Source organism: Microtus pennsylvanicus, chromosome 21 (assembly GCF_037038515.1).
Source record: "Microtus pennsylvanicus isolate mMicPen1 chromosome 21, mMicPen1.hap1, whole genome shotgun sequence".
Taxonomy (NCBI): domain Eukaryota; kingdom Metazoa; phylum Chordata; class Mammalia; order Rodentia; family Cricetidae; genus Microtus; species Microtus pennsylvanicus.
Window position 1 is genome coordinate 33,727,066 of NC_134599.1, and position 19,798 is coordinate 33,746,863.

General features: G+C 44.3%; 1 protein-coding gene across 1 annotated transcript in view; it reads right to left on the minus strand.

The window, feature by feature from the left end:
- Positions 1-1,130: 1,130 nt before the first annotated feature.
- The window catches only part of Srbd1 (S1 RNA binding domain 1), a 177,522-nt gene continuing 158,854 nt past the window's right edge, over positions 1,131-19,798 (minus strand). Inside the window, exons 20-21 of the mRNA XM_075955407.1 lie at positions 4,837-5,021; positions 1,131-2,162 (exon numbers count right to left, since the gene is read on the minus strand). Of these exons, the coding sequence (XP_075811522.1) occupies positions 1,873-2,162; positions 4,837-5,021 (475 nt within the window). The 3' untranslated portion in view covers positions 1,131-1,872. The remainder of the gene's footprint in view (positions 2,163-4,836; positions 5,022-19,798) is intronic.

The window sequence follows — 19,798 nt, forward strand, 5'->3', positions numbered from 1 at the left end:
AATAGGGCTGGCCAGCCTTCAGTACCCATCCTCCACACCCCCCAAGGAGACCCCGTGGAGACCGTCAGGTCCCTGTTCACACAGATACTCCACACACCTCAGGTCCCTGTTCACACAGATACTCCACACACCTCAGGTCCCTGTTCACACAGATACTCCACACACCTCAGGTCCCTGTTCACACAGATACTCCACACCCCTCAGGTCCCTGTTCACACAGATACTCCACACACCTCAGGTCCCTGTTCATACAGATACTCCAAACACCGTCAGGTCCCTGTTCACACAGATACTCCACACACCGTCAGGTCCCTGTTCACACAGATACTCCACACCCCTCAGGTCCCTGTTCACACAGATACTCCAAACACCGTCAGGTCCCTGTTCACACAGATACTCCACACACCGTCAGGTCCCTGTTCACACAGATACTCCACACACCGTCAGGTCCCTGTTCACACAGATACTCCACACCCCTCAGGTCCCTGTTCACACAGATACTCCACACACCGTCAGGTCCCTGTTCACACAGATACTCCACACACCTCAGGTCACTGTTCACACAGATACTCCACACACCGTCAGGTCCCTGTTCACACAGATACTCCACACACCTCAGGTCACTGTTCACACAGATACTCCACACACACCTCAGGTCCCTGTTCACACAGATACTCCACACACCCCTCAGGTCCCTGTTCACACAGATACTCCACACACCTCAGGTCCCTGTTCACACAGATACTCCACACCCCTCAGGTCCCTGTTCACACAGATACTCCTCTGGGCAAACTATGGCAGCAGCAGTGCTCAGCGGGGCTCTGCTCACCTCATTTGACCCCAGCTCTCATGCAACACTTACCGTCTCCACTGAACAACAAGAGTCAGGGGCACTTCCTCCACTGTTCTTGGCACATCTCACCTGATCTACATTTAGTCTTTTAGAAGGTCATTTTTATTCTGATTTGAAGTTTAATTCCAACAGTTAAGAGAATATGCCCTCTATGATAAGTTAATTAAAGTAATTCTTGATATTTCCAGACTCTTCCCAGTTCCCCAAAGGCACAGTTTCACAAACTTTAATTCAGTGTGGTTTCTAGCATTCACTCAATGAACACAGCACACCAAAGTCACCAGCCAGTCTTTAATGTAGGGCCATACATAGTTCTTCTGAGGAACACACTGTCATTGACTTGATGGTCACAAATACATGATAATTTCTTTTACTGGTATATTTTTGCTCAGTTTGGTAAGGGAAAATAAAGATTATTATTAAAAAATTATAAATTGTGTGCAAAAGTCCTAATTTAACAACTGAAAAAATGGCAGGATTAAAGATTGCTAGTCCTGATATGTCAACCAACATCGTGCACTTCAAATAAAGGAAACAACCCACCCGGGTCCGAGACAGCAGATGCTAGCAGGAGAGGTGAAGCCACCTGCTACAGAAGTGTAGTCAATGAGCAATCACAAAAGGTAAGAAAACTACTGCCACCCAACCCATGGGAGGACATTAGGAGTTGTTTTCTTTTTTTTTTTTTAAATATTTATTTATTATGTATACAATGTTCTGTGTGTGTATGCTTGCAGGCCAGAAGAGGGCACCAGACCTCATTACAAATGGTTGTGAGCAACCATGTGGTTGCTGGGAATTGAACTCAGGACCTTTGGAAGAGCAGGCAATGCTCTTAACCGCTGAGCCATCTCTCCAGCCCCAGGAGTTGTTTTCTAAATGAGGAGTCAGGATGGTGTGACCAACACTTCTACCCAGGATCCCCTCTCATCTGCTGTCTAGGATTCCTGAGCTTTGGCTTGTCCTTGAAAGCTGTAGAAACGAGGAAACACAATGGTGCTTGGCCTTCAGGGAGGGGCTCACAACACCCGAAGGAGGTCCAGCGAAATCCTAGATCTGGGGATGTCGATGTTGAGGACTTTCACTTCCACTTTCTCTCCAGGACCTAGGCCCAGGCTCCTTCTCTTCTTTGTTTTAGATAGCTTTGCTTCTGTTATGCTTCGTATAGGAATCAGACCCAACTTCCCGACTCCTATATCCACAAAAACCCCAAACAGAGTGGCATTCTCGACTTTGCCTGTAAGAACTGTCCCAACCTGTAGATCTTCCAGACACACTATGTTTCTCTTGAAGTCAGGTTTATCAAAATCTATGAGGAAAGAGGGTAAATGTTAGTATAACCAAGAAGGCGCTGCGCTGAGAGGTCTGGAGTTCACTGTGTACTGACTGATAGGGATGCTCAGATCAACAGCAGTCTCTGAGGGAAGACAAAAGGAGCTGAGTGCACAGGCTTGTCCTGAGGAAAAAAATACATCCTGGGAGAAACAGTTTACACAGATGAGTCAAGAAAAATTTCTCTGACATTGTCTTCTCTCTACAGTCTGTCTCACTAACGGGAACACGAGCAGTCTGTAAGGCCATGGACAGACAGCCTCCTTTTCTTTCTGGCAAAGGACGATTGGAGTGTACCTTTGCTGGGGACCACACTGGACTGCATGACAAACGCTCAGGAAAGGAGAGCCCTGGAGACACGAGAGCAGGAGTTAGCTTCCAGTTCCTGGATTCTTAAATTGTTTCAAGGTGGTGAAAGTTCCACTAGTTTCTGGACAAACGTGGGTGAAATCAAATGTTCTCTCTCTACTTCTTCCCACAATCCGGGAATTCAGGAGTTAATGTTTTCTGTTTCAAACATTCAATCAGGATATATAGGTTCTCTATTACCTATGGCTCAGAAACCCACACCAGTCAGAGCTAGCCTTCTCTCTCTTCCTTCAGTTAAGCTGACTGAGTATTTACTTCCTCCTACCTCATGGCCAGGTGCTCAGCTGGATGCTAGATACACAGAGACAAAGATCCCGAGGTCCCCATCTCAGCCTTGACAGTCCTCTCCTGGCCCACCCCACTATCCACGCTTCTATTCACCAACACTAGCCCTTATAGAGTCAGCACCCAGTCCATTCCCGCTTCCTCCGCAGCTGCTGCCTGCCCTGGCTACTTGCTGGGTTATTCTTTACAACTGAATTAACAACCACTCACCTTTCTCGTCCTCCCTCAGTCCAACCACCGTAAGATCAGGATCTTTTAGAAATAAGCTCCCCCACTGCTATCAAACAAGCCCAAAAACCCAGGAAACCCAATTTCGCTGTCCTCATTAAGCACCCCAATTGGGGACTGACTCTCAGATTTCACCTGATGTTGAATCCCAAAGCAGGAAACCTTGGGGAATTCAACCCACAGAGGGTGAAGGCTACTCAAAGCCGAGTGAAACTCGGGCACCCAGGGCCAGGGCAGGATGGTCTCCAGGCCCATGCTTGAAAACTCTCTCCTCCTTTTCCTTGCAGAAGTCCAGTTGCTGCCAATACCCAAAGGGCTCTGATCAGCTGCTCAGTTTAACTTTGTATGAAAGCCAGATTCAAGAGCTACTCAACGTGTTCTCCTAGATGGCTTGGGCTGCTGAGAAACCCAAAATCCTCCATGTACACGCAAATTTTAACACACTGAGAGCCAAGGTGGCAGTTAGGTCACTGTCATCAGCTTGCTCCTAAGTAAGGAAACTAACTTGCAAGAGAGCTTTGATAAAAAGGAACTGATTATGTCACTGAAAAAAACTGAAGTTTGATCAGTATAAGAAAGAATGAGGCTATTAAGACAGAAAACACTTTTGAGAAAATGGAGAAAAAAGATGTAATTCAAATACTATAATATGAAAATGCCCAAAATATGTCTATCCCCTCTCTACCTCCAAAGTATGACTCATCAGTATCCCGACGCTTTGAGAATGTGTTCAGTAGTAAAATGATAGTTCTCAAATATCTTGAAAACTGTGACTTAACAAGGGCAAAGGTTAGTTGCAAAGTCTGCTTAAAGAACCCTATTTGAAATTGTACTTGTCACGCTGGAAAGACCGGGTCTGTCTGTGTTCTGCTCAACAAGAGGCTCATTAAGGAAGGCCCTTTGCTTAGCTGGGTTGACTGGGTGTTTGCCTTTGAGTCCTTAGTGCAACTGAGATAATGAAGCAATCAACAGTGTAATAGAAAAACCAAGATATCAGGAAAAGCCAATACAGGCTACCCGTGGCTAAAGTCTTTGTCAACCATCCAGTTGGTACATAGGCATGTCACCAATTTCACCCTGTGTGAGAGACATTGATCTTAGTGTTTCTGCAGAAGACAGCCATGGAATCCACATAGAGAGAAACAGGCTTCTTGGCGGTTTCATCTGTGGGAGCAGCCACTTCACATGAAGGACAACTGGAAGGCTTTGATACTGCTGGTCTTACTCACTGTTTTATTTTCTCCAGTGGCAATTTGGTCTCAATGGGCCATTGCTCTCAATAACTATGGCTATTACACTTCCTTTACCCTCTACCTGCACAGAAAGCCAAGAGCATGCTAAATCAGAAAGATTATCAACACAGAGTTATCATCTATTTGTTCATCGTGTTCTGTGACATGGAATCCAGAAACCTGGAAGGCTGCAATGTAGGAAGAAGATTCACTTGGCATGAAGGAAAAATTTTATCTTCCAGCACTTCAGACAGAAGATAATTTACAGAATCCTCAAGAGAGCACGCCTCTGTGCACACGGTGATGCATCATCTAGCTGAGTGCACTGCGAGTCAACAGCGGGCAAGGAGTCAGAGCCCTGCTTCTGTTTGACTCCAGACACCAAGTCTAGTTACTGCGGAGGTCAAATGCTGACCCTCGGCTCTCACACGGACAGGACGGCAGAATCTGTTCACTGCAGGCACTCGGCCATTGCGAGGATCAAAGGTGATGGCGTAGCTATACGAAGGCATGGGCTTCACCTCAAGTTCAGCTTACCTGTCCGGAAGTCAAAGCCTTCGGGCTGGCTCAGACCGTCCATGATGACCTGTAAGGTGTGTGCTGTTGTCTGTAACCTCTCTGCAATCTTCTCTATACTTTCTTTCCCAAGAGATGAATTTATTTTCTGTTGCATTTCAGGCTTTCCAATCTCATGCAGCGTCCCACCAATGAATGACAAAAACCTTCCGTGGAAAAGAAAAGCCCAAATTCATCAGTAATACGACTTTTTACATTTTCTTGCATAGGTCATCTTCAAATTCTCTTTCCCCAGGTAACTATACATCAACTGGCCTTTGCTGTAATAAGTGATGGAGCTGAAGGGCATGTGGGCGGGCAGGAGTGTATTTAAACTCTTGCTTCCCAAGGGCAGCACCTGACCAGAGCTGGCCCAGGAACATTTTACAGTATGCTGCTCATTACAGTTCAGTGTCACATGCAGACTTTCTAGACAAGGCTGTCTGTACTTACCTCGTGTTTCCTACGATTTTCAGTTAGGAAAACATTTGAATTTAGAGCACCAGTCACATACAATCTATTGGTGATACCAAAAATCCAACATGGCATATGTCAAGCATTGCCAAATTCTGACAAACACTCTGCTCATGTCTTGCTGTATGTGTATATCTATGTGATGGGAGGGCGACCTGCCAGTACCAATGCCACCAATGCCACCGAGCCACATATACATGAAATTATCTAAAAATTTCAGGAGTATTCAGCAGGAAAATAAACACCAGAGGGCAACCAGGCATTTGGGAGTGCTCGTAGAATGTGTAAGTGGTATGCGCGAGAGAACCTGGACACACCCCACAGCAACAATATAAGGGGGAATGTGAAAGAAAAAGTGATTATTTTCCCAAAAGGAGGCAAGTAAAATCTCAAAGATATAATCTAAAGATGAATGTTCTTTTATTCTATACATCACACACCGCAGTGTTTGCTATCTCCCTGCTTGCACAGACGCTACCCAATTATTGAGCAGAGGTAAAGCCACAGCAACACAAAACAAAAACCGATGGTTAGGATGCAGTTCCCTTCAGTTTCATGTGAGTTCTGGGTCATGGCTCCCTTTCTTGACATTCCTTGGCTGGGCATTTTTCTACATCATTAAGTTCCATTTCCTATGATTAATGGCACTTTAAAAATGTCAACACAGTAATCAGACAGATAGTGATACTCATGCCCTCAAATTCTTTCCTTTAAGAATGCCTCTTGAATACAGGAAGGGAAAAGGAAACTGCTGGAGGTCTGTCTCTAGATCTGGCCCACATGGCAGGCAACTGCACTGTGCAGAACTGGTTGCTTGCCATCCTGATTCTCTGTTTGCACAGTGCTCAAGCAGAGCAGACCTCTTTCTTCAGTGACACTCTGGTGCTGATTATCCTGGTGGGAAAAGCCTCTCACCTCACATTTAACTAGGATGTCTCTTGGGCTGGTTCAAATGTGCAACCCTTCTACATTTCTGGAGCCATAGTTTTTATTTTAGAAGATCCTCTAGCATCCACGAAATTCTCATGAGGTCCTATTTTGGTTAGTAGTCTCATAAAGAAGACAAGGAGTGATGCTTAGATCCTTCTTTGGACACAAGCATCCTCTGGAGACCGGGGGCTCCCCAGCAGGTGGGGAGGCAGCCTGTGTGTTATACTGACTGACGGACGGCAGCACCAGGGCCAGCTGCTGGAGTTCCTACTGATAGGGTAGCTGACACAGGCAGTATCTGCACACAGCTAACTCATTTTTCAATAACAGCCGCTCTTTGGACAGCCCTTTCTGATACTCACTAGTTTGGCTTTACTGTGTGTACAACTAGTTACTATGTAGAGCACCTTCCAGCACCTCAATACTCTGGCTCACACAATTAACCATTTGTTAAGATGCACAAAATTAGTGGACAATATACATATATATGAAAAGCATCTAGCAATTAGTAAAGCTATGGCAGAAAACTTCCCAAAGCACCCACTCAGCAGGCCACTTGGAGTCTTAAGATTGTATTGTATGTGAATACGTGCGCACGCATACACACACACACACACACACACACACACACACACCGGAGAGATAGTAACTGCTACAAAATCACATTTATATAAAAAAGTCTGCTTTTAGTGACTGCGACTATAAGAAGAAAATGGGTTTGTTTAACCTAGGAGTGTATTTCCTATATCATTTTCATCCTCATGAAGCCTAAAGGAAGTAGCCACAGAAATCAATAAGAAAGTATCATGTTTGCTTCCAGCTAAAGCTCTGTATTGATCAACTTTATTTTTTAACAATAAAGGAACAAAGTTAAATAGTTCTTGCATTTTGAAAACTTCCTTAAGTTGACCAGTCCACAGAAAAAAACCAACAGAAGGGAGGGAAAATTGGGGAGGACCGGAGCAAGCACTGCGGCAGGTCTTACCCTACCTGGGTCTCGGGTACACTTGGCTGCCCAGGATAGGAGGGGACACTTCATGCTCAGGAGCTGCTCAGGAAAAGCATTCTCCAGATTCCAAATTTCCCTCTAGAATTGAGAACTAAGGCCAACACAAAGTACTTCCTAGCTCAAAAGTACAAAAGGAAAACACATCCTTGAAGCCTGGAACCTAGAATGAGCCCACAAAGATGAACATATGCCAAGCTCCGCTAGCTATACATCCTCATTGGATCCCAGCAATCTTCAAATGCAGAAAACAAAAATTGAGGGAGGCTTAATAGCCTGCCCATGGCCATGCAGCTACTCCTAGTCATTGGAGTCTCATCTCACACATAGGTGTCCGTGCCACTGAGTACACATGAAAATTACTGTTATATTTGGCAAGACAAAACTCAATGTGTTGGGAAATATCACACCAGCACAATTTAATGTCAGATAACTTCTAAACATTAGGCAGTTAACACCAAGAAAATCCCACAAAGAACTTACTATACACAAGCTTTTAAATGGACAGTTCTCACACGTCAATGAGTTATTAAAACCATCATCTTGCTTTCTCTCCTGTCTCTGGAAGGCTTTTTCCATTTGCTAAGGACTGCCGTTGGAGCTGCTGTTTTTATTTAATATGTAATTTCATCCATCTTACTTAAAGTAAGAAAGTAGCATAAATGCAACAAATAAGCACATCATGTTCTTTTAGCACACATCTGCACAAAGTTAGAACAGACTTTGCAGCGGAGACACGCTTACCCTGCAAGTACAAAGCGACACAAGCTAACACTGCTGATGTTTTCAACAGAAGCTTGCGACAAAGGCCAGGCCTTTCTCTACAAAGGAAAAGAAAAGTCTTTGTAAAACTTTTCCCCCAAAGAGTAAGAAATTCTCCAAATTCATAAGACTTTGGAAATGACCATTCGGATTTCTGTAATCATTTCCAGCCCAGGGATTTAGGAGCGGAGGGGTTTGTTACATAGAGCAACGTGACACCCTGTGTAGCTCACAAGAACCTTGGTGATATAACACCATGACTTTAAAAAAAAAAAAAAAAAAAAAAAGCAATATGGTTTAAAACCCATTGAGAGAGAGAGAGAGAGAGAGAGAGAGAGAGAGAGAGAGAGAGAGAGATGCTACCATAGCAAACTCCATGGTTTTCAGAGTTTTTCACAATTGCTTCATTTTATCCATTTATTATAGGAGTTTTGTCAACAAGTAAAAAATTCAGCACAAGAGCACGGCCATTTTGGAAGGAAAAGGAAACAGGGTAGGTCACATGGTAATGTATGGAGAAATTCCATGACATGGGGGAGATTTAGCTTTTAGGGCTGGGGTTGTGTATTAAGTGGTGCACTGACTCAAAGTCCAGCAATGATTTGCTACTCTAAAGACTCCAGATACATACACAGTTTCAAAGCTATTACCGGAACGAGGAGAGAAGAAACTTTAACACAGTGTGGCAAACAACAAGACCCCCTGCGCCTCTGCCGCTGTATATCCAAGTTGGTGTATTTAGTGGCACTGTGCACAATGAGTTCTGACTGGATTGATGGAGAGGGTGTCAACTTGACCGTATCAGATGTCTTGTGATCACATCGGGTGACAGCCATGGGGACTGCACTTTCATCACTAAGAACCTTCACATTTCTCCTGGATAAACCAAGACATAGACCTGGGCCAGAATCCTTAACAATTTGTGCTGATACACACCCCAGAAGCAAGGGACAGTCCAAGGAAAGTGCAGGTACAGAAGGCCCCAAAGCTGCCGACTGCTGCCCAGGAAAAGGGAAATGGTATCTGAGTGGGTTTTCTTAATTTAATTACCCACAGAAAGAGCAAAGAACTCTCCATAAGAAAGAACAGCAGATAAGGCTTTAAGAATATAGAAAGATAAATATCCTGAGAGTTACAATGGGGCTGGCTGTGAAGACCCTCACACTCTGCCCTGGAAGTGCAGTTTTAAACGGTATACACTATCTGGGCCAGAGTAGGGACAGATGACTTTAGAGCCATTTTGGGGCACTATTTAGAATGTCTTCTTCACTGGTGAGTAGCAGAAAGTCACTAAGAACCAAGAACCTGCTACCATTGATTGAGGAATACAGCCCCCCCCGCCCCCCCGCTCTCACCTCCTGCAGACCGATGAGATGATACACTTCCTTCCTTTTAAGGGCCATCAATAATGCTCAGAAGCAGAACTCACTGCATGCTGCAGTAACTGCAAGGAGAACCTGTCCTCACGCAGCTGTTTCAGTAAAACTCACAAGCTTCAGCACTTCAACATAGGGAATGAACTTTACTTAAAAAGACTTGCCAGTGGGCTGGAGAGATGGCTCAGTGGTTAAGAGCACTGCCTGCTCTTCCAAAGGACCAGAGTTCAATTCCCAGCAACCACATGGTGGCTCACAACCATCTGGAAAGAGGTCTGGCGCCCTCTTCTGGCCTCTATTAGGACGATACCTGTTTAGAGACAGTTTCACCAAAGCATCTAAGATTGGTGAAGCAACAACCAATGTCATAAACAGCACTGATCACCTATTCCTGAACAACTTGCTATGAGTCATATGCTGTGTAAGTATCACAGTTTAACTTAAAAGTCACAAGTGTGGGTGTATGCACGTGTGCACACACACATAGACAGAGATAGACTGAAACAAAGGAGCCCAATGGTAGGGTTATGAGAGAATGACAGCGTCCCTGTTTGATCACCTCCTTTTCAGTGAGCCTAGGCATTCTCAAATATATAATGAGGAGAATTTGCTAAAATCAAAGACTTGTGACAAAACGCTAAGGCCAATTAAAAATACACTGGAAAAGCTTGCTTAGCCTGGTTCAGTAAGCAGTATTCATGTGGAGAGATTCGTTATCGAGGAAACAGATCCTCGGCCTTGAATAAGCTTTCTAAGAACTCGGGGAAGAAGAGGCCAGCTGGGACACTGTCACTTCTGCCTGTCCTCGGAGGCAGGGCTTCATGTTCAGACAGGTACACACTTTCAAAGTGCTCAAACACACGTTCCACTCTCTGGAAAATCTTACTGCAGATGTAGCTTAAGAGATAAGAGAATCAAACACCCCAGCGGTTAAGTGACCAGCGCAGAGTCACACAGCTGGAGCCAAAGGGAAAGTTACAGTCCTCTCCATCTTCACTAACACTTTGACCCTGACTTTATAGGAGCTCCAGTGCAGACAGAAGATTCAGATTGCAGATAAAATTTGGCACCCAGAACTACTGCCTGGGAGCAATTTATTATTATTTTTTAAACCAAATTTGAAAGAAAGAAACTTTGGCTCTTTTTGAGTTACAGAGTAAGGGTTGAACAAAATTAAGTTAGTGGTTTCAAAGGCTGCAGCCTCTATATAGTTCAAAAACACTGTGTTTAGAATGAATATAATTTAATTTACTGCCTGTAAAGCCATAATGTGGATTAGTGCCTGCAACTATTTGAAAGAGGAGGGTAAATAAAGCAATAGTATTCAGAGGCACACAGGCGGCTGACGGAAGGAAAATCTGGAGCAAGTCACTCTAGTGTCACTTGGAGCAAGCCCAGTGACAGGGAAAACTCCTAAGAGGCGAATTCCACACCACAAGGCCAATTGTCAATGACGTCCCATTTAAAAACCAGCAGGAGCTTCCTAACATCCGCTATTTGGGTAAATCTCCAGCAGCCCCTGAATGGCTAGGAGGCCTCTGTTTCAGTGGGGAAGGGAGGCGGAAGCAGCTCATTTATGACGGCGCAGTATCAGAAGACAGGCTGAGACTCAAACCCACAGCTAGAAGGAGCAGGAAGGTGAGAGAACAGGAGATAGAGTCCGGCTCCAGACTGAGGGGTCTAAACCTGAGCAAGAGTGAACAAGGAGACAGACAGACAAATACTTGTATGGTGGAAGCCTCTAAAGGCAGCGCAGTCCATGGCTGGCCTGCAGCTCCCTCTTCGTTCTCCTTCACTGGGAGGAGCTGGCTGTTCTACAGACATTAGCAGAGAAACCAGCCCACTCCCCAGTCCCAGGAGCGGGTATTGATATGAATTAACAAAGCTAAATGTGCAAATTACAACCAGATCACAGGCTAGAATAACAGCCCCACCACCACCACAGCCTTAGAGAAGCTATTGTGAGCCAGGCAGTGGTGGCGCACGCCTTTAATCCCAGCACTCGGGGGGGGGGGGGGGGGGGTAGAGGCAGGCGGATCTCTGGGAGTTCGAGGCCAGCCTGGTCTACAAGAGCTAGTTCCGGGACAGGCACCAAAAAAGCTTGGCTGATAGCACCTTCTTGACAACAGCAAAAATAGCAGCGATCACTACAGCTACTACTGTGTTCCAGGAACTAAGTATACGACATACATTAACTTACCCAGTCACATGAGATTGGCACTACTATTTTACTTATTTTACTTACAAGAACACTAAGGCTAGTGGTTTGAGGTCCAACAGCCAGGATCTGATCAGGCAGTTTTGTTAGGAGCTTAACTGGGCTGTGCTGGAACAATGTGTACGGTATTTCCAGGAGTGCCACAGCCTGGCCACCCATACTTCAGCAGGCAGGTGCTCTGTCATCATTCCCCACTCTTGTGAGAGCAGTTTTGATATGCAAACCTCCTGGGGACTACAGTTTAGATTAAGTAAACGGTTATCTATTATTGGCTAATCTTTGCAGCCTGCTTTCTCCAGGAAGACTGTCTTTCCAAGGCTGCCTTTACTTGGTTCTGGATATCCAAACTCTGGTTCCCACACTTGTGTGCCAAGCGCTTTATCCTGAGTTGTCTTCCCAGACCACCTGTGCTTTTTCCACACACACACACACACACACACACACACACACACAAATAACTCCCTGCACTACACTTGTTTGTCATTAGAAGCTTTGCTCGTAGCTGGGCACAACTTAAGTGTAAGGTCACAAAACCTCTACAGACAGTTCTGAAAGAGAAGTGCAGGCAGCACAGCCAGCCAACACTAAGGGTGTTAGGTACTGGACGTGTGCCATCTGCCCCACTTGAGGGAGCTGCCCTACTGCTAGCCCATAGGTGCTGGTCTGGGTCCTCCTACCCACTGTGTGCATCCAATGGAGTCATTCTACTTTAGGTCTTAAAAACCCACTATAACTTCTCAATAAAAAGTCAACATTGACTGGTTTTTGTACACAAGTTCCACCCCTATCTTGGAAGCAGGGTGCCAAGTTTATGCGATTATTCTTGTCCTAGACCTGAATTTTACATTTACGGTTGTTGATGCTCTCAAAACACACCTTGCTGCGATGACTGTAAGAGGCAAAAACAGGCCGATCTGCAGTATTAAGGCAACTTGCACAGCTCCAGGAGGTCAGCACTGGGCTGATAGGAACTGCTCTTTGAAATCTGCTCACCTGGCACATGACAACAGCACCACATACCTTCCTCCGGCTACACTGGCTCCTCTGGGAACCTGTCTTCTAAAGTGCTCCCTAGCGGCAAAAATGGAAACAGCATATGCTTTATCAAAATGAGTGCTGAGTGAGTCTTGACATGAAACTTCCTGGCATTTTTCAAGTTAAACTGAGAGCAGAGAAGCGCTGGAGCTTAACTATCGGCAATGCATCAGATTCTTAACCCAGCCTTCTCTGGGTGAGTGCCAGGTCCCATGTGATGCAGAGGGCTCAGCAGCAGAACCTGCAGCAGGAGTTCCCTTCTCTCCTAAAGCAAGAAGGAAAATCAGGTACGTGCCTAGCTCCGATACCAACCAAAACGGTAGGACAAAGGGAGAGGAGGCAGGGAGGGGCGGGGGCCCTACCCACGCTCTTGCTGGGCCGGCTTCCACTCATACTGCAGCAGCAATCAAACTACTCACATATGGATATGTAAGGATTCCTCCACAACAAAATAACCGGCCTGTGGCTTTCCTCCGCTTGTCCAGTCTGTAAACTCTGAGAGGGCACTGGAAGCAGACATAAGGTTCTGTGAAGGTACATGGGACTCTGTTCACAAGGTTGGAACCCTCTCAGTGAACTGGGATTCTCAAAGAGGTCCTTAGTCAGTACGTGGATAAGCCAAGAATGCCAGGAAAGGATGATCATTCTAGTAACAGCTGTGCTTGCACATTGAATTCAGCAGCTTTAGACTACAGAAAAGAAAAATGTTGGAAGCCAGTCTAAACGTTTCACCTTGCTCTGGGAAGGTTCCCTCATGGTTTCTTTTCCTCAGTGTTCTCTGCATAGTTCCCTCTCATTCTCTATTCTTTCACTTATTTCTTCAAACTGCTGGATTGGTCTTTGTTGGGTGCTGTAGATACTGTGGTAAGCCAGATTCCGATCGTCCCTAGCCAACTGGAGCTTATAGCCTTCAATAACTAACCTTTAATTACATTGCTACGAGCCTAACAAATCTGATGCCAATTTTTCTGATGCATTATTTAAGTTACAGGTTCAGGAACAATTATAAAGGGTCAGAACTTTAACTATGCCATTACGCTGTGCGAGGTTTTTTTTTTTTTTTTTGCTTGTTTGGTTGGCTTTTTAACCATCCAAGTCTATTGTGAATACGTAAGATAAAGTAGAGAATAATACAGTCACATCAAAAGATGTTTAATGACAAAATTAAAATCTAATTCTATTTTTCATGATTTTATACAAACAAGTCTTTTAAAGACTTTATGATCAGTTCAATATCTTTGTTTTTCAATACTTTTATGTTTGCTTGCTTTTTATCTATGTGTATGAGTATGTGTCTTTATGTGTGCATGTATGTGCATGATGCTCATTGAGGAAAAGATCCCCTAGAGCTGGACAGGTTGTAGCCACCTGATGTGGGTGCTGGGAACCGAGAGTTCTCTGGAGGAGTAACAAGTGCTCTTAATCACTGAGCCTTCTCTCTATTCCCTGCTATCTTTTTTAATGGTTCCATTATTACCATATGAATTTTGTTTTTATTCATTATTTGGGATGTGTACCACAGTGCAACAGGATGTGTAGAACTGAAACATAAATAGAGATGATCTATGTTCTCAAGAAGCCTATCAGTGCAGGGAAGAAAAACACTCTTAGACGCTAGACTTGAGGTCAACAGTTAGTAAGTGGCCATTATGAAGCTCACAGGTATCTCTAACAGTGTGGGCCCATATTTTATACAAAATATTTACAGCCAGGCTCTCTGGCTGTGCTTAATTTCCAAGGCAGCTGCAATTCTGCCAAACAAGCTAGCCACCTAACAAAGACTCAGGATGTATGGCTCCTTCTCTTTTGTTATTATGTAGATCGCCTTGGGGAGAGGTGTTGATTCCAAAGCTGGTGACTTAAGGTGCAGGTGTTTTGGTAGTCCCGCAGTACCCCAGAAAGAGAGTATTAATGAGTATCCACCTTGGTTTACCTGGGGGATAAAAGGTATTTTGAATAATAAATGCGGGCAGTTCTTCAGGAATGAATGAAGCCTGAGATGCCCTTCCAATATGGCTGTGTGAACTGCGTCTCATTATTTCTCACGCCTCCTTACCCACTGAGTTAGGGAAAATAGTTTCTATGTTGGGGGCACGGACCCTGACATAATGGCGCCCAACGTGGGGCTGACCACTGAGCCCCGAGAAAAGCCGGAGAAAGGACAAAAAGTACAAGAGAGACTGTGAGTGCTGACCACTGAGCCCCGAGAAAAGCCGGAGAAAGGACAAAAAGTACAAGAGAGACTGTGAGTGCTGACCACTGAGCCCCGAGAAAAGCCGGAGAAAGGACAAAAAGTACAAGAGAGACTGTGAGTGCTGACCACTGAGCCCCGAGAAAAGCCGGAGAAAGGACAAAAAGTACAAGAGAGACTGTGAGTGCTGACCACTGAGCCCCGAGAAAAGCCGGAGAAAGGACAAAAAGTACAAGAGAGACTGTGAGTGCTGACCACTGAACCCCAAGAAAAGCGGAGAAAGGACAAGAAGTATGAAAGAGAATGTGGTGCTGACATCTGAACCCCGAGAAAAGCCGGAGAAAGGACAAAAAGTACAAGAGAGACTGTGAGTGCTGACCACTGAACCCCAAGAAAAGCGGAGAAAGGACAAGAAGTATGAAAGAGAATGTGGTGCTGACATCTGAACCCCGAGAAAAGCCAGGGAAAGGACGGAGGAGAACGTGAGGTTGATCTGCAAACCCCAAAAAACAAGGAAGAAGTGACCAGATGTGAGGAACCCACGAGAAAATATGGGTGGATATGATGAAAACCAAGCCGGATGGCTTCCAGAGCGACTGATTTGGTGCATTCAGTAGAAAGACAACGGATCTGAGGACAGCCTAGCTGATAACCGCCCAGCAGGAGAAACGAGTACGATGTCTGTAGCTTGCTGTGGTTTGAAACCTGTTTGCTTTAAAACTAAGATACAGACTAAACATTTAAATGCCCTCAATTTCTGGGACACAAAATTTATTTTGAGTAAAATATTAAACCTAAAATCTAAGACCTAAGCTTTATCCTCAGGGAAAGAAAGACTCAAAATAAGAAATGACTAAAACCCCTCTTCACTTAAGAAAGGGGCAGACTAAGGGCTTAACAGCTGCTCAGAGTCTGAAAGTGGTATTTGATAACAGCAAATGGTATTGTGCTCTTACTGGTAATGACCTGATATTTACAACTGCATATAAGATGATGAAAAAATTTGGTACTGACCAATGGTACTAAAAACAACGGTACTGACCGAAAAGAAATTTTAAAAAGTCGGTACTGACCGACAAAAAATAAAATTATGATATGGAAAAAGATTATTGGAGAGTCAGTATTGACTGATGATGCAAAAAAAAATGATTTTGACTTCTTGTTGTTGGAGTTAGGAAAAAATGGTTTCTATGTTGGGGCCACAAACCCTGACATAACAGTGGTGTGGGAAGTCCTGTATATGTGTTGCTTTTATTGGTTAATGAATAAAGCTGTCTTGGGCTTCTACATGGCAGAATAGAGACAGGCGGGGAAAACTAAACTGAATTCTGGGAGAAAGAAGGTGGAGTCGGGAGAAGCCAAGTAGCCTGCCAGAGACAGAAACCAAATGGAACCTTGGTAAGCCACAGCCATGAGGCAATACTCAATTAATGGGTTAAATTAAGATGTAAGAGCTAGTCAGTGAGAAGCTAGAGCTAATAGGCCAAGCAGTGATTTTAATTAATACAGTTTCTGTGTAGTTATTTCAGGGCTGGGCATCCGGGACAAACAAGCAGCCTCCAACAATGTAACAGTACTGGTAAGCACTATCTCACAAGGTCAGTACTAAGAAACTGAGAGGATGAACTGAAAATTATCTGCTATAAAGAAGGTTATGTTTGGAGCAAAAGTTCAGGAGAGACCCAGCTTTCAGCTTTAAACATGCTAGACTGAGCTGCTGAGGAGGCAGCAGGTGCAGGTTGAGCTTTAGAAGACTAGTTTAAACTAAGAGTAAATTCAGGAGTCATGCAGAGTGATGGTCTCAAAAGTGAAAAAAGGTCATGGGGCAGCAATGACTCTGCAGTTTTTCAGTGTCTCCCTTCTGTATCTCTCTTCTAGCAGTGAGTTTCCACTCCGTCCTCCACAGTGTCCCTGGTGTTCATATTGTTCTTGTCACTCATAACTTACTGCATTTCATGTACTCTGGAAATCCACAGAGAATGTGGGCACTGCACTTTGTCTGTCTCCACACTCTTCCTCCGTCCTTACAGTCTACTCCTAACACAGCAGACCACCGCAGCCTTTTCACGGCGTCACTCTCCAGCTTCTAGACAAGCCACAATTCTCATTAAATAGTAAGATCCATCACTTCTGGCAGCCTCAAGCTGATAGTGTCAAATAAGGCAGTTTGGGTATGTGGTTTAAGGATGGTTTAGATAAGCGGGTCACTGGTTGAGAAAGAATTTCAAAAGAGGAACAAGGATGGAAAACTGAAAGGGAATGAGAGGAGGAAAAGAGTAAGAATCAGAGGCAGACAGCCCTAAGACAATGAAAAGCAGGCACAATGGGCAGGCAGCGTTTAGCTCTCAGCAGGGGACACTAGATCACAGCAGTAAGAAGTCTGAGCTAAACCTGTCAGCAGGGTGGAGGAGACCAGAGGCGCAGCAGCAGTCCTAGACTTTCAGAGCGGAAGCACGGTGTTCTCCTCGCTGCCACTTCCTTCCTTAACAGAGACCACTACAGTCCTAGTGGCACGAGGAAGTGAAGGTGGACACAGAGCTGCTAGGGAAAGACAGGGCAGAATGAGTGCAGAGAGGGGTGCAGCTAGAGGAGGCTGTGGAGGAGTTTCAAATTCTTCAGCGAGGAAGGAAGTGAAGTCACCCTGTGAGTGGGAGAAGACCGGAATCAAGTTAAAGAGACACAGAGGACGGGACTCAAAGGCCTGAAGAAATGCTGGTTCCCGTTCCCTCCTGTCTTCTAGGGTGTGAGTGCTTCCCCCACATTTCATTCAAATGCCATCAGTCCCCATGCTTTCTGACAAACCCCTCTGGCTTTCTGCCCCTCTATTCTGGTTCCTCAAATTTTCTTAATTAAGAAGAAAGCAAATGTGGGTCCTACTGGTCTGCTTACTTTACTTATTCTAAAACACAAACAAAGGAATGCTTTTTTACTACAACATCCAGGAAACACATCTTTAGCAGAATAGTATAAAACTCTACCTGCTTTAGAAAAAATCCACTTCCTGAAGACTTCTCAATAAAATAAATAGGCAAAGCTTCAATTAGGAGACAGGATGCTTTCTTGAGAAGCAGAAAGAACACTCAAGCTTAGATAGATACTCCCAATATTCACTAATTTTTCCTTAAGGGGCACCACACTTTATCTTTCAGAGAAGACCACGACCACAGCGACAGCATTCAAATCTGGCTCCAGTTTGAAAAGTACGATCCAGTTAATGACTCAGGCTTTGAGTGATGGCAGATCTGGTTTAAATCTTGGTTCTACTAAGCTAAGTTGTCTCAGGCAATTGACTTTCTCCCTCTGAGACTTGGCCAGCCTGAAATGGGAATAACATCAGCACCAGTTTCCTGGGGTTGCTGTGATGCTCACACATCCTGGTCCATCTAAAATGCCTGGGAATGAGGAAGTAGCCAATGAATGTTTGTTTTCACTGGTCTATCAACAACTCCTTAAATTAGCTTGAGCTGCATTCTCTTCTCTCCAGCTACTAGATACCCTGTCCATCTTTTTTTTCCCACCACCTGCATGAACCTACAAGACAGCCCTGTCTGAAAATGAGCTCTCTTCCCCCTAGTTTAAATTCTTCTTGTTGTAGTGTGCTCCTTTAAGGGTCATTACCTTCACACATCTCTATGTTCTCCAGGCCCTACCACATTCTAAGCTGTGAATAAAACCTCAACAACAAAACCCATGGAGTAAATATTGGAACCATAAGGAATTTTAAAAAATTAGGGAAACACTAGGCTTCCTTGAGATGAGCATATTAAAAGATGGACCATCTTACATAAAAGGAAGAAAAAATTTAGTTCATCAATATTAAACATTCTTATTTCAAGACAACATTATGAGCAAATACAAAGGTAAACAACGCAGACTAAAGTCTTGAGCTCACACAATGACAGACTTCAGTATACAAAGAACACATAGACAAACAAGAAAAATCACACAAATACGATAATAATGGTGTAATTAGGTCTCTGAATCTGAAGGAACTGCCAGCCAAGACTCAATCAAGCACGGATCAAAAGCACTTGGGAGGCTAAGAGATGGCTCAATGGTTAAGGCCTGCAGGACACCACTGTGAGTAGGAACTATCTATGCTGAGTGTCATCTAGATGACGCGTATAAAAGCCAGATATGACTTCTACAGCTCAGCACTGGACAAGACACCAAGGGTGATTAGGTAATTACCCATTTCATCTCCAAATTTCTGAGGCGTTGGGGGAGGGGACTGCATGTAAAAGAAATTTCCTATGAAACAGCTGTCTTGTTTCTGGGCAAATAGGTCACCCCAAAGGAAGCACGGAGAGAAGTGAAGTCACCAGTTGTGCACTGATATTCCACAGGTGGAGACTGGTCCCCATGAGAGCTGGCAGAAATGCCTGCCTCCCAGGGGAAATGAAGACTGCTCTGGCTTGAACCCTGCTGAGAGCATCACAAGCTGGTACGTTATTTTTCAATGTAAAGAGCCACCGAATCTCTTGAACCACTGGCAAGGCAGTACTATTTCTAGGGATCCACCACAAGGAACCATTACTAAAATATTATTACTAAATTACAGTCACTCAATGAAAAGATCTAGATCTTAAATAAGAGGGATATATGCTTACAATAGAAGCAAATCGAAAAATCTTATAAACCATATTACAAATGGATTAAAGAAACAAAAATGTACATAGAAAACGACTGGCTTATACAATACAGCATGCCAATTAGGTTCCCATGAAGTTATCTGTTTTTTGATTTTTATTTTATGGGGGATTACAGTTAAGAGATTGCATGGATCTCAGAAAAGATTTTGAACTTTTAAACATCATTGAGACTGTGATAGAGTATGGGAACGTTTCAAGTTGTACTAAATGCATATTGCGTTATGATATTGTTATAAGTGTATGGGGGCCAAGGAGTGGAACGTGGCAGTCTGGATATAACTGGCACCCACAAACCCACTG